The 16021-nt window shown below is 36.4% G+C and overlaps 1 protein-coding gene across 2 annotated transcripts in view; it reads left to right on the top strand.

The window, feature by feature from the left end:
- DIP2B (disco interacting protein 2 homolog B) overlaps window positions 1–16021 on the top strand; it is a 209474-nt gene that overhangs the window by 142149 nt on the left and 51304 nt on the right. Inside the window, exons 5-11 of one of the 2 annotated variants that reach the window (XM_045554932.1) lie at window positions 2576–2788; window positions 5969–6124; window positions 6605–6727; window positions 10116–10313; window positions 11962–12053; window positions 14046–14156; window positions 15493–15616. In XM_045554932.1, coding sequence (XP_045410888.1) covers window positions 2576–2788; window positions 5969–6124; window positions 6605–6727; window positions 10116–10313; window positions 11962–12053; window positions 14046–14156; window positions 15493–15616 — 1017 coding nt within the window. The remainder of the gene's footprint in view (window positions 1–2575; window positions 2789–5968; window positions 6125–6604; window positions 6728–10115; window positions 10314–11961; window positions 12054–14045; window positions 14157–15492; window positions 15617–16021) is intronic. The other variant, XM_045554933.1, reaches the window with a different exon arrangement.

The following is a 16021-nucleotide window of genomic DNA, read 5'->3' as shown; positions in this document are numbered from 1 at the left end:
CTACACTAAACTGCTCCACAGTTGTAAGTCAATAAGCACTCAGAGGAGGACTGGCAGGCAAATTAGGTAATTGAATTGAAACAATACATCTAATTACATAATTGATCCAATATAGAAACATAATGAAACCACTTTTCCATAAACCTAATCATGAAAATACTAGTTTTATATGCTTTGAAAATTGGGTTATTCAGATTTTAGACTTACACAAATTAAAATGAATGACTCAATAAAGGCAGCCTGCAAATCCAGTGGATTTTGTGGGATCCTGAGATAAGTTACCTTGCAAATACTTAATTCTTAGAGTCAGATTCACCTGTCTCATGGGCCCTACCACCACCACCCTTTTTACCATGTTTGCAAAGACAGGAATCTTTGCCTCCCAAAGTACGGATTGAAACATTAGAATATTTTCTGAAAATTATAGAAAATGCTTTCTTTAAAGGGTTACAGATGCAGTTACTTTTTTTCTTTTACATTTTCTTTAATTATCTCTTTTTGTATTATAGATCTCTTTCTTATTTAAGGGCCTTATCACTTTATCTCTTAGGGATCTAGTCACTGTTTACCTCTCTAGCCTCATTTTTGCCCCTTATCCCTCAAAATCCATGCTCTATTTACGCAGAAGTGCTTGAAATCCCTGACTGAGGTTGGTCCCTGTCCTGTGAAACCCTTTGCTCACCCCCATTTCTTAGCGTCTGTTGTATTCTTTTGAAATAGTCTATGGACTTGTGTGTCTCCTGTACTAGACACTACGCCTTTTTAGGGCACTTACTGTCTCATAAGCACTCGTACATTTCAGAATCCCCAGGACCTGACATAGTTGCCAGCACATATTGTGGTTATGTATAATAGCACATTAAAAAACAAAAACAGGCAGGGCACAGTGGCTCATACCTGTAATCCTAGCACTCTGAGAGGCTGAGGCGGAAGGATCGATTGAGGCTAGGAGTTTGAGACCAGCCTGAGCAAGAGCGAGACCCCATCTCTACTAAAAATAGAAAAACTGGCCAGTAGTGGTGGCGCGCACCTGTAGTCTCAGCAATTGAGGAGCCTGAGGCAGGAGGGTCGTTTGAGCCCAGGAGTTTGATGTTGCAGTGAGCCATGATGACGCCACTGCACTGTGGCTCTGGAAACAGAACACAACCTCGTCAAAAAAAAAAAAAGAAAAGAAAAGAAAAGTCAAGTCTTCGGCCTCAGATCTCCCTCAATATAAACTAATAAGTTGACTGTAGTACGGAGCAAGAAACAAGAATATAGTCACTTTTTTTCTCTCTTGCTCTGGGCCTGCAGAATTTGACTTCTGGATTAGGTTAAGTCTTTTGTGGTTCAAGTTCCCCTTGTGAGGTGCTAGCAGTTTTCCAGTCCCTTTAGTTATTTCTCTGTTTCTTTGAACCAAAGCAGAACATGGAACCTACAGTTTCACCTGCATTTAGAGGAAAGTGTTCTGCAGGACTAACCATAGAATGTATAATTTTTAAAAATTAAATGAAATTCAGTCCACAAATTATAAATTATAACCCCAAAAAATCATTTAGAAGGGTTTATCCCACATCCAGCCAAATGCTCCCTTTAACTGTATGCCTCATAAGCTTAGAACCCTGGAATAAATTCCTGACTCCATTTTCCTCGGCTTTTGTTTCCCTATATTTGGTTAAATTTTTTTTCAGCATGCTTTTCTAATTTAGGCCTATTTTTCTGAAGTCAGAGCCAGACTAAATACAGACATCAGTGAATTTCTCACAATTCTTCTCTGACTGAGAATTAGGAAAGAAATCCTGACACTGTGCCCTCTCCAGTCATGTTCAGAAAGCTTACCTGTGCCCCCTGACCAACTGACTTTTCCTCTAAAACCATGAGTGCCTCCAGGCTAAGGACCGTTTCTTGTCCCACTTCAGTTCCCCAGCTTCTAGCTCACTCATTGACACATACATTTTTATATCTCCCTAACAAGATCTTTTCCTTTTAAGTAGAGACTAATAAGTACTTGTCACAGAATTCGTGTAGCCACGTATAACATAGTTCTCTAATATAGAGATTGAGGAAGACATATAAGCATGTCTTATATATCTTATTTTTTTCTTTTTATTTTTTTCTTTTTGAGACAGGGTCTCACTTTGTTGCCTGGGCTAGAATGCAGTGGTATCTTGATAGCTCACTGCAGCCTCAAACTTCGGGGCTCAAGGGATCCTCCTGCTTCAGCCTCCCAGAGTACTAGGGTTACAGGCGTGAGCCACTGCTCCCTGCCTACGTCAATATTATTTGAACATAAATAAACTAGAAAAATTTAGATACTGAGTAAGCTCAGAGCAGAAAAATAGTGAATGGCTTTTAAATGTTGTTAAAGGGTTAAAAAAAACACCTTAAAATTACTATGGAGTTAGGCTATTTTATTTTTGTAGGCTTTGGTCCACAGACCCTTCCTTGAGATTCTTGAGAATCTTTACATATTAATCTACCATAAGAATGCGAATGTTTTGCTGGTGTCAAAATTGAATGTATGATCAATGAGCAAGAAGTGAAAAGTCTCTGTTCTAGGCAGGATCGAGAACTTCTTTTTTTTAATTCCACACAGACACGTCTTCGGCCTCTGAGGATGAGGGCTCTCTGAGACGCCAAGCTGCGCTCTCTGCTGCCTTGCAACAGAGCTTACAGAATGCTGAGTCCTGGATCAACCGTTCAATTCAGGGATCGTCCACTTCTTCATCCGCATCTTCTACGCTGTCCCATGGAGAGGTCAAAGGAACCAGTGGGTCTCTAGCTGATGTATTTGCCAATACTCGAATAGGTAGGAGCTTGGATCTACCCAAAAAGCCCAAATTATGTTCCATTTGGCTCCCAGTGTCCAGAAAATAGTTCATAATTTGTATTAGATTTTTCAGTGTGGTCTAAAAAAATAATCATAGAGAACATGACAATTAATGAGGCAAAGAAGGAAACACCAGCAATACATTTGTTGCAGGAACAATAGGTGTCATATGCATTATTGGTGCATAGTATTCCCCACCTGAAGCCATAGCTATTTCCATAAGCAATATTCAAGCTGCAAGATATAAGACCAGTCTTAGTGTGGGTTTATCCCAGTTGAAGAATATTCTGTATATTAAAAGATGTTAAAATATGTAACATCTTAGATTTTCCCAGTATCATTGTCTATATTCTGCCAAACAGAAAAAAACATTAAATCTGAGCAAAATCTACACTAAGCCAATATCAGTGAGGCCTTTTGTCTTTAGCATAAAGACTGGGTTTATTGTCCTTGCTGCTGTGATATTGCTACAACTGGAGTGTGTAAGCTGAGGATGGTGGTACTCTGTGAGCTGCTACCTGCTGCTGATGCTGCTGTGAACAATGTAGCTTTTGCTTGGCTCTGCTTTATGTTTGTGTGTGTGTGTGTGTACATGTGTGTGTACATGTGTGTGTTTAAGATTTGTGACATCTGCAAATAAAGATATATAGCTCAGATCTCTACTTTTGCTTAATTGGTTGGTACAAATTACACTAAAGTATATTATTAACATTATGTGTGATCTTTTCCCCTTTTTTCTTGACAGTGTATTTTTTGTGTCTTAATTTTCATCTCAGTGACCATTCTTTATCACTTTATGTGTATATCTTATTTCTATTAATTGATTTCTGAAAAAGAAAAATTTAGAAAATTTTTAATTCATGGCTATAATTTTTGAAGAAAATAACTACCCTGAGGGTCTCATTGCCCTCACTAAATGCAAAGTGCCAACAGCTGATCACTTGTCCTACACTCTTAGCTCTGCACTGTAATTCACTGAGCCTCCTAGAGCAGCTGCAGACAGATGTGCATATTCACCACCTCTTCTGTTATGGAGGGTAAGCTATAGAACCGAGGTTGGTGAAGTTTTATTTTCACATCTGTCTAAAAGAGAATAAGTACACTTGTTAAAAATATGTCCTAATATCCAATTAACTTTATCTGGATTTTTGTTAACAAGATGATTTCATGTGACATCATATTTTTCATTGCTTCTGCTACTCTGTGAAAAGTTATTGGCTCAATTACTCACAGAAACCATTTTATCCAACATTATTGCTTTTTGGGTGTTTGTTCTAACAGAAGTCAATGATGTTCCTAATAGAAAAATTCAAAAATACAGGCGAAAGAAAAGTAAAATAACCTATGAACCTACCTCTCATGGCTAACACTTTAGTGTATATTCTTCTAGAGTTTATTTCCATATGAATATGCAGGATTTTAGTTTTTATTTTACAAAAATGAAATTATCCTAAACATAATGTTCACAACCTGCTTTTCTTAGTACTATATCATAAACACTTTTTATATTACTGTAATTATGCTATCATTTTTATGGTTTCAAGGCATACCATTGTATGACTCTTTGCCTTGGTTTATTTAGCCATTCCCCTATTTTGGACATTTAAGTAGGATCTAGTTTTTTGCTATTATAAAAACTGAACATGCTTGTGCATTTTTCTGATTATTTCATTAGGCTGTATTCCTATAAATTGAATTGCTGGGTCAAACAAAAATGTCCATTTTACTGTTTTTGTTACCACATTATCCTATAGAAAGGTATGCTGCAATATACTTGTGCTAGTATATTTAAAATTTGAAAAACTATTAAAATAGTTAATTATAGACTTTTAAGGCATAGATACCTTACCTGCAAATTAATTTTAGAAATTGTTTTACTTTTTCCTTTTTCATAGTTTTTAGTAGCTTTTCATTAATCTTATAAATCACATTTTTCCTTCCCTCTAATTTTTTTTTTTACTTCTCTAGATGTTTTCTTCTCAGTTTTTTGTAACACATCCCTGTTGAATGGATCTCTTCCAATTTACATCATTCAATTTCTCTATGTTAAGAATCCCTACATGGAGTAGAGTAGATAATACTATTTAATCTCTGCTTAGAGCAAGGGAAGAAAATTGTCTGTCAAGGAGATCCAAATTACCTGTGGGTTATTTTATAAAAATTAGAAGTGGGCTTTAACTTGTTTTTTTAACACATCGCCACACTAGAAAAGAATTTTTTCTTCCTTGGGGCCACAGTGTTTTATTACAAAAATAGAATAAAAACTTTGAAAACAAAACCCTCCTTTCTAATTTAATGAAAAATTTGTTATTTTTTTATTGTTTTCTGTGTGTGAATTATATGCAATTAAATTATCAACATTGGCCAGGCACGGTGGCTCACGCCTGTAATCCTAGCACACTGGGAGGCCAAGGCAGGAGGATCGCTTGAGGTCAGGAGTTTGAAACCAGCCTGAGCAAGAGTGAGACGCCCCCCTTTACTAAAATAGAAAAAAAATTAGCCAGGCATGGTGGCGAGTACCTGTAGTCCCAGCTACTTGGGAGGCTGAGGCAGGAGGATCGCTTGAGCTCGGGAATTTGAGATTGCTGTGAGCTAGGCTGACGCCACAGCACTCTAGCCCAGGCAACAGAACGAGATTCTGTCTCAAAAAAATAAGTAAATTAACTAACTAAATAGTCAATAATAATTATATTGACTCCCAAGGTAAAGAGATATATGAGTTACATATGCTTCATGAGGCCCTGGGCTCAAAACTAGTGTGAGTTAAATACAACTCACATGGCAGTTTATATGTTAATCTGGAAATGAGCAGTCTGACCCACTTCCAAGACATTATTTTGGTCTTCAATAGAAGGGGATAGATTATAGATAAACCATGGAATCAGGAAGAAATGTTTAAGATACTAGAATAACATTGGATATGTGGTTTGATCTTGCTAAGGGTACCCAAGCCTTGAAAATAAGTTTGAAAAGCTGGTATACCCTAGCTTAACTTTTCTGATTATATCTTGCTAGTAGAATTTGATTTAAAAGGTTGTTTTATAAGAGTTAATGCCCTGTTTATGTAGTTTTCTTTCTTGCTAAAAAACAAAGATTTGAAGGTTCTTAGTTTTGCTGCTAATGTAATATAATTTTAAACTTTGTTTTCTCCCCTCTTAGAGAATTTCTCTGCTCCCCCTGATGTCACTACAACTACCTCTTCCTCCTCCTCATCTTCCTCAATACGCCCAGCTAATATTGACCTACCCCCCTCGGGTATAGTTAAAGGCATGCACAAAGGATCTAACAGGTCCAGCCTTATGGATACGGCTGATGGTAAGAAGTTCTTTTTGGTAGCTAAATAAGGATTATAAAGTAAACTGGAAAAATTCAAGTAGCCCCTGACTGACTGGCGTAGCAGCTGCAGAACTGCGTTGTAGTTGGCCTGCTGGCAGGTCATCCTGAGTACCTTCTTGCCACAGTTTGTGCAGTGGTGGCATTGACCCTTGTTCAAACTTAGTACTTACAAAACCTATGTTGAACAAAAAACTGAGTATAGAAAAGAAAAGGATCTTACAAAGAAAAAGGAGATTAGGTGAAATCTTTAAGCAATATATTAATAATAGCACCATATTTGTCCTCTGTGTTCATAAAACTTGTCATGTACATACTTGTACCTATTTGAACCAACTGAAACAGAATGAGACTGTGTGGGCAAAGGGCAAACATCAGTAGAAGCAAAAGCTCCTGAGGAAATTGAGGAACTAAAATATCTTTATAATCAATGAATTGTAACTTACCATTTTTTCCCCGTAGGTGTTCCTGTCAATAGCAGAGTATCCACAAAAATCCAGCAACTGCTCAACACTCTGAAACGACCCAAAAGGCCTCCCTTAAAAGAATTTTTTGTGGATGACTCTGAAGAAATTGTAGAAGGTAGTTGTGGAAATACCAAAAACATGTATTCATTAAACAACTGTTTCTTAAGCAGTTAGTACATGTCAGGTACTATAGGATTAAAGGATGAACAAGACATGGTTCTTGATTCAAAGAGTTCATAGTTCTGCTTTTTTCTCTAAGAATCATTTATATTTTAGATCTCAGATGAAAGCTGAGGGAAGGGGAGGGAAGAAAGGCAAAGAGATAACTATGTAGCTTAGAACTATCTTTGGAAATATACTCTTTGAAATTAGGAACTATCACAAATACATGATTTTACATTTTTTATATATATTTGGCATTTTCCTAGATGTGGATATCAAATTTGACCTCAAAAATTTACCCATTCCTTTTTTCATATAACATAGTCCTTTTTATTAAATCTGCATCTATGTCAGCTTTCTACAAGACAGTGTGGCAGGCTGGGAGCAGTGGCTCACGCCTGTAATCCCAGCACTTTGGAAAGCTGAGGTGGGGGAATTAGTTGAGGGCAGGAGTTTAAGACCAGCTTGGGCAACATAATGAGACCCCGTCTCTACAAAATAAAAAAATTAGCCAGGCATGATGGTGTGTGTCTGTAGTCCTAGCTACTCGGGATTTTGAGGCAGGAGGATCCCTTGAGCCCCCAGGAGTTTGAGTTGCAGCGAGCTACAAGGGCCACAGAGCAAGACTCTGTCTAAAAAAAAAAAAAAACAACAACAACAACAAAACCAGTGTGGTACATCGTGAAAAAAGTTAAAAGATTTATGAAAATACAGTCATTTCCTTCATGTTGTTTACAGCTAAAATATACACATGTGAAAACTTAGTTTAGCTAATAAGTATATATCAACTAATATAGGCTGTTCAAAGAAGGGAAGAAACCAGTTCCATCTGTTTGATTAAGGAAGGTGTCATAGAGAGAGTGTAATAGTGATTTATTCAATATTTTAAAAAAATAGATGAAATCATATGATATCTAGGATTTAATAGGGATGGGTGGGAAGGGAATGGATATGAATATAGATAAAATGAGAATGGCCATTTCATTGAAGCTAGGTGATGAATAGATCTATCTAACAAAAGCTTTTGTCAAAAGAACAAAGTCTTGGTAGCTTTGTGGTTCATTTTTAAGTCCTGAGACTGATAGCAGGTTTTGATGTCTAATAGAATTAGGCACATCAGTAGACTAGATCTGATCTTAGCCCAATTTATGCAACAAAAAGCAACCTGACATATGAGGTTAAGTTTCTGTTTCTTTAGGAGTCACTAACCTCTTTGCACTGTGAACTTCTTTCTTGATGCACTGATGTTGAAACTGTTCATGCCAGTAATAGCCTCACCAGTGTTTCTAGCACTGTGTATTGACCAGGCACATGAAGGTCAAGGTGTAACAGGCATCTTACTTGAACAGTTTGCATTGGCACAATAGAGCTAAAATCTTTCCACTAATTATAAATAGACAACAATTACTTATTTGGATAATTGTTAACCTTTGGAAAAGGAAAATACCAGCATGTCTGTGGAAATCTGAAAGACTGTGCCCCAGAATCTGCAGTGAGGCCTAATAGATTATGACAATAATGTGGACTTCTATGACCTGAGGACTATGCCTACCATATATACAGTCTGTCCATAAAAATAAAACTATTTAGAATCACTCATATTAATGTTTTTAGTTAATATAGTGGTTCAAAGTCTGGAAATACACAAAGTAGAAGGGCAGCTGAAATACCATTTACCTAAGGCAGTGAATTGAGAACTGAAACTATTTCATGAGTTTTGTGTCAGTAAAAAAATGAACCAAGACATTTTAAGTACATTTCCCAAATCTGTCATTGTGTTGAACTGTAAAATATAATTTATTTCATATTTTATTTGCCCATCAAATATTTATTGATCATTCTGTCCCTTCTCCCTGTGCCTCTTTTCTCATTCACCTGGCTAACTCCTACTCATCCCTAAGACTCAGCTCAGGCATTCCTCCTCCAGGTGGATGATGTGCCCTTCCTGCACATGTGTCTGTCATGCACTGCTCACACTGTCCTATCCATAGCTCTGAGCATGTGCATACATGTGTCCACCGGTGCATACTAGATACTCCTCAAGGGCTTGAACTCTGTATACAGCACTTAGTAGGCGCAATGAATGTTTGTTAAAAGGATGATATGTGCAGCATTTATTTTCTCGATGTTTATTACATCCTATGCACGTAATTGGCACTCAGTAAATCCTTAACTTTTTGTTCCCTATATAAATTATTAATATCTTTTCTGCAGTGTAAATGTAGGATTTTTGTTTTGTTCTTTGTTATTTGAATAATGTTTATTCGTTGCAGAAAAATTAACAGGACTTTAGTTTTATATGTATGAAAGACTATGAGATATTATTCGCCTGTAATTCCTGGAATGACCATGTTAATAATCTAGCTTTTTTTTTTTTTTTTTTTTTTCTAAATTCAGTTCAATTCAACTAACAGTGTTGAGCAGCCTTTGTGTATTAGGCACTATAGGCAATAAGAGCCTTCCCTTCCCACAGGGAAGCCATCAGTCTTTGCAAGGGAAGAGTTGTACAATAAAGAAGTTGTTGAGGATCCTCAGTGCTTTAATAAGGGCAGACTACCACATAGTGTAGGAGCACTAAGGTGGGGAATAGTCTCCTCAAGGAATGGTTGGGGATAGTTCCTAGAGACTGTGAGATTTGAGCTAAGTCCTGAGAAGGATGAGTAAGACATCACCAGGAGGCAGAGGGCTTGGCCATACAATATGTGTGCAGAGGTGTAGAGACATGGAACGTTGTGATTTATGCCCACTATCTATTTGAGTCTAATAATGATCCTGAGATATAACTGTTACTATCCCCATTTTACAGATGAGGAAAACGAGGCTCAGGTAAATCAATTTGCCTGATGTATTACTAGTAAAAAGTGAATGTGAACTTGGGTTTTCTGACTCACCACGTAATGCTTTTTCATTAAACATAACCTGGTGACATGGAATCTGGCTCTCTAACACCGGACACAAACTGTAAAGAGTTAAAGACAAGTTACTAAAAATTGTGAAATTGCTGAAAAGAAATTTACACTTTGTGCTTTTCTGTATGTGCAGCAATTTGCTTTGTCAGAGTCAGGATTTGTTTGTTGCAGAAAACATATTAAATGCCTGTAATCCCAGTGCTTTGGGATGCTGAGGCGGGAGGATCACTTGAGCCCAGGAGTTTGAGGCTGCAGTGAGCTATGATCACGCCACTGAACTCCTCCAGCCTGGGTAACAGAGCAAAACCTTGTCTCCAAAAAAACATATTAAATATGATTTCACATTTAAGTGGAAAATTGAACTAAAGCCCAGTTGTATAAGTATTGTACTTGGCATCTGCACTTATTTCATCCATTGGGGGTTTTTTGGTACAGTACCTCAGCCAGACCCCAACCAGCCCAAGCCTGAGGGACGGCAGATGACCCCTGTGAAGGGAGAGCCTTTGGGAGTCATCTGTAACTGGCCTCCTGCTCTTGAGTCTGCCCTGCAGCGCTGGGGTACCACTCAAGCAAAATGCTCCTGCCTGACTGCACTGGATGTGACAGGGAAACCAGTTTACACTCTTACATACGGTGAGTTTACAAGATTCCAGATCCTTCCTTTTCTCCTAAGAATTCTTCAGAATATCGTGGTAGTGTTTTTAACTTGATATTTAACAGCTGCTGGTCATTATGTTGCAACAGATCTTTTCAATTATTTAATAGGATAGTAAGTTCTAAGTAAAGCTATTGCCAAATATTTTCATTTACTAGAGTGGCATTTGCATGCCAGCTAATATTTAAAAGACAGCAAAAAGAAGAGACTTTGTAGATCTACTGATGTTTTAACATTAGAAGAGCATTTTAGAAAACCATTTGGTCAGTATTAATGATGTATGGTGGAAATCAGATGGTTTTTACCAAAAATTAAAACTGATTACTTTTTAGATCTTTACTCCATCCTGCTTCTTGCTCATAATGGGCACAAAATTCTGTGATGAACAAAGAATCAGTACTTTTCCATTTAATTTTGCATCTTATCTAAAGTTTTTATTTTTCTTTTTAAAATAACTTCAAGGAAAATGTAGTCAACCGTTAGCTATGAGATTTTGTACTAGTTTATTCAGAATCCTTTTTCCCTTCACAAGGGGAGCACAATGTCCACAGACCTAGATACAAAATAATCTTGAGGAAAAATAAGTTTTTATTTAAAGGATTATGCAGGCTGAAATAGTTTCAATCTTGAATATGTTTCTGAATAAATTGTATATAAAACTAACGTAGCTATTTAAAATAACGTGGACTGGGCACTGTGGCCCACTCTATATAATATACCCAGTGCTTTGGGAGGCTGAGATGAGAGGATCACTTGAGCCCAAGAGTTCAAAGCTGCAGTGAGCTATAATGGTACCCCTGTACTCCATCCTGGGTGACAGAGCGAGACCTTGTCTCTGAAGGAAAAAAAACTTTAAATAACATGATTTCCTTCACTTTTCTTATACTCTAAGATAAGAATTTCTGAGAGTTGTTGAGAGGAGGGAGTAGGAAGATGGAAAAGATTTTTTGTTTGTTTTTACCAAAATAGTTTTAACATTTACCTCTGAAGCTGTATATTAATTTCATCCATATAACCCTTAAAGAAAGCATTCAGCTGATAAAATGTTTGCATGTTTATTTAATAGCTATAAATATATCTACATGTTTCAGATAGATAATTTCCATTTTATTGTCTGTTTTATTGAATTACAGTGGTATGGAATGTTTAATCATTTGAGTCATACATTGGCTTTGCAGTTACCACAAGTATCTAATAACCACCTATGTAAGTGGTTCTTCAGAATAAGCTTAGAACAGAAGTAGCCTTCTGGTTTTCAGTCCTGTGATAAAAAAAAAAGAACCCAAACTTGTCCCCCTCCCCCAAGTATGATCAACTCATATCAAATTATTTCTAAGAATATTCGAATTATTCCAGAAAAGAATTTGGAATATTATATAAACTAGGTTGAGCATCTGGTGGTGTTTTATTTTTGTTTTAAGACAGGACTGGCTTTTGTAAACTAGAACAAATGTAAAGTTTTTGGGGGAAGGTGCTTTTTATGTGTTAGGGGGTGAGTGATGCTCATCTAATGCACCATTTGGAAATGGCTATTGTCTTAGTAAATGTGCTGATAAATTGAATGATTGCTCAATGAGATAGGCCTGTGTTTTTTTCTATAAGACTGTTCTACTTTTTTTTTTCCAGGAAAGTTGTGGAGCAGAAGTTTAAAGTTGGCCTACACACTGCTTAATAAACTGGGGACCAAAAATGAACCTGTGTTAAAACCTGGAGACAGGGTAATTGGTATTTTGGTTTTAGGGAGGTGGAGCTTATTGTTTTCTAATATGCACGTTCTGAATTTTTAATGTACAACAGGAAAATTTATATAAGTTTTATTTTTGAAAACTAAAAATACTTTGGTTCCAACCCAGGTTAGCCCGATGCTAGGTGATAATTCTTGCATTCATAAATTGAAGGAAATTCACATGTCCTTTTATGTGGTTGACAATCAGTACACTCTTGAGGTGCTAATAACAAGAAAGAGAAACCTAAGCCTTTCTAGAAATAAATATTTCAATATTTAAACAACAGAAACAACAAAATTTACCCTTTGATATTTTTTCTTTACAAAATGCCTTATACACATTTAAAAACAATTTTTCTGGTTTTTTATGTAGAAAAGGAAGGAGAGGCTTGGCACAGTGGCCCACACCTGTAATCCTAGCACTTTGGGAGGCTGAGGCGGGAGGATCACTTGAGGCCAGGAGTTCAAGACTACCCCGAGCAACATAGTGCAACCCTGTCTCTATAAAAAAATAGAAAAATCAGCTGGGTGTGTTGGCTCACACCTGTAGTTCCAGCTACTGACTTGGGAGGCTGAGGCGGGAGGTTCACTTGAACCCAGGAGTTCAAGGTTTCAGGGCTGCAGTGAACTATGATAACTCCACTGCCCTCTAGCCTGGGTGACAGAGCAAGACCCTGTTTCTTAAAAAAAAAAAAAAAAAGAAGAAGAAGAAGAAAGGGAGACTTATTTTACTTTTAAGAAAAAATAAATTGATATCGTTTTATGTCTTTAATTAGAAGTGACATTAAAAATGTATTTTTAATTTTTGAAGTTTTTTCCTATTAATGACTTTCTAAATATGATTACTTCTTCATTAAGCATTACTTTTCATTTGGAATTTATAGAAACTACACAACAGACTTCTTTTCTGTAGGCTTATGATTACAGAATCTCCTAAAATAAGACTTTCAAAAACACTTTTGCATTATGGCAAAGGGCATCTAAGGATGTCTTTTACTGATAAATGCGACCCATGAGTGTTTCCTAGTCCTCACTGAACCTTAAGGTGATTTTGTGTCTACCTAGCAATGTGGACACTGTATACAGGAAGGAAATGGGTTGTTTAAAGGTCTTATGGAATTACTATTTTCTAAAATTCTAGGAAAATTTAAAGGTTCAGAATTGAACTTTTCTTGGGAGTGAGTTAAGTGAATTTGAAAGCAAAAGAAGAGGAAACAAGTCTAGTGACATGATTAAATTTCAGATGTCACGGTGATGCCTTCTGTGTTTTTGCATTCCTTGAGTTAGGGAAAGTCATTCATCCTTGTGGTGCATTATAGGTGAGATCACATATTATAGAGATTTCACTTTAACTTTTTGTTATTGAATTAATTTTATATCCATAATTCTTTCTGTCAATATTATTTACACCTATTACCAAATACCTGCTAGAACACTTGCATTGTTGAGTAAGTGAATAGGATTAATGCAATGAATTAAACAGTAAGAAACCTTAGGTTGGCCCTAAGGTGATGATCAAGTCAATCAGCGGTTGTACGCTCTCTCAGAGATGTGAGGCTTATTGTTTAATAGGCTGTTCTATCTAGAGAGGTCCACTGCATTTATTTTATTGCTTAAGTCCTGCACTAAAGTAAATTGCCTTAGGTTTCCTGAGTATTAATAATTAACTTAATGCATAAGATGAATCACCAGTAGAATTAAGTGAAAAATTCTTATGATGTTGGTGAATTGCATTATAGTTCCAAAATATATAGTATAATCATGGGCATAATGGAAATCTTTTCTTTTTAATGGGCATGATGGAGATCTTTTCTTTTTAGATTTGTGTGTTCGTCTCTGTAACTTAATTTCCTTTAGAGCAAACGGCTATTAAATAGTTTGATTTACATGTTCATGTTAAATGTTATGTATCTTAGAGAGTGACATTGAAAGCATAAGCATTTGTTTTTATTCCTTTGTTATTGAATGTCATTATGAATTTTAGGTAGCCCTGGTTTACCCCAACAATGATCCAGTCATGTTTATGGTGGCTTTTTATGGATGTCTCCTGGCAGAAGTGATTCCAGTGCCTATAGAGGTACCTCTTACCAGAAAGGTAACATTGCTGAATTTAAGAGGAATGTAGCCTATGTGACATGGCAGGCGACAGGTTCTTATTGGATTGATTGACTCAGTCATGACATCAGAAACAGTCTGACCGTATTCTGAAGTCCTCACCTTCACTTTCTAAAAACGTGAAAGTTGTAGAAAAATTGTTAATATTTACAAACGTCATGCAAATAACATAAGTTTTTAACTAAGATAGAATTTTTACAGTATTGTATATCATTTACAATAGCATGGAGGCATGCTTGACTTCGAACAATTACCATTTATAAGGTGTACCACTCTTGTTTCAGAGACTGTAGATAACCACATTTACAATAGCTGTGACCTTTTTGTAAAGCGATTTCCTTTAACCATATCATACGACCTAGGATTTCCATTAAGTGGATGGGTGATGCAGTGATTGCATGTTATTCTCCAATTTATAGGATTTTACTTTGACAACGTGTCAGCCTTACTAAAATGGAGCATATGTAACGCATTTCCATGTTCGACTAAATGATTTCTCCATGAGCTGCTTGAACTAATTTTCTCAGGCAATTTATTACTAAGTGTTGATGTCAAAGATGAATCTGGTGGAAAATGTGGATTTATAAGAAAAAATTATTTTTTGGAAGGAATAAAAAACAAATTGGTAACATCCCTGAAGCTCTAGTTGATGGGACATAGTATCCTTCAATTGGTCAGGAAATCATAGGGTCATTCATAAATTATTAAGTTGGCAGTGTTTGTGTGGTTTCATAATACTTTTAAGATGACATTTTAATGGAAATACTTTAGACTGTATCTTTTGTTTTTTGCTCTTGTTTTTGCTGCTGTTACAAGGCTTAAATCTACCTTCTTTAAAATAGAATGATAAAAGGAGCATATGGATTTGGTATAACCATCCATTGACTTTCATTATAAATCTGGACATTGGTATCCATTTACATTATTTATTTTGTTATGAGCTGAAGTGCTTTGTACTTGGATCTGGGGGTGGGACGAGAGGAAGACTACTTAACCATGTTAGCATTTATTTCATTTGCCTGAAACTAATCTAAAAGAGGATCATTGCTGACCCTTGAATAAAGTGGTCACATTTGGCTGGTAGGATTCATTAGCAATGTCAGGTTAATAAAATGCCTGTTTGTACTCAAGAAATAATTGTATTGTAGAAATTATTTGGAAGAACATAATGTCATTGGATTTTGACAATTGTTAGATGTCGGTGAGGCTCCATGAATGTTATCTCACAAGTGCCAGAGCATTACTAAGTGTTAGAGTTTGGGCATGGGTATGCTCATATTTACTCCCCTACTGTGTTCGTTATCTTTTCTTCACAGGATGCTGGAGGTCAGCAGATTGGCTTCTTGCTAGGAAGCTGTGGTATTGCCTTAGCTCTTACCAGTGAAGTTTGTCTAAAGGGACTGCCAAAAACCCAGAATGGAGAAATTGTACAGTTTAAAGGTTAGTAATATTTGTACCTGATTTTAGTTAAAAGTTGAAACTTAATGCTTTAATTAGCATTTTAATTTAATAATAGCTAAGTTCTTTACATATATTTTCTTATTTAATTCTCCCACTCTTAGGAAGTAGGTACCATTATTATCCCCGTTTTACAGGTGAGGAAACTGAAAAACAGAGAGGTTAAGTAATTTGCCCAAAGTCACAGCTAATAAATGGCAGAGCAGCGATTTGAACCCAAATCTGTCTGATTCCACAGCCCACACCCTTAACCTTTATGCTGATGGTTGGAAAAAGCTACCACTCTGTACATTAAAGCTAAATGCTACATATAGAGACAGAGGATAAACCACTAACCTCAGTGGACTTCCACTGCCAAATGGACCTCCCAGTTGTTGCGATAATGTC

This window comes from Lemur catta, chromosome 6 (genome assembly GCF_020740605.2).
Source record: "Lemur catta isolate mLemCat1 chromosome 6, mLemCat1.pri, whole genome shotgun sequence".
NCBI classification, from domain to species: Eukaryota; Metazoa; Chordata; class Mammalia; order Primates; family Lemuridae; genus Lemur; species Lemur catta.
The sequence above is the reverse complement of the archived record's forward strand: the minus strand, read 5'-3'. Positions and strand labels throughout refer to the sequence as shown.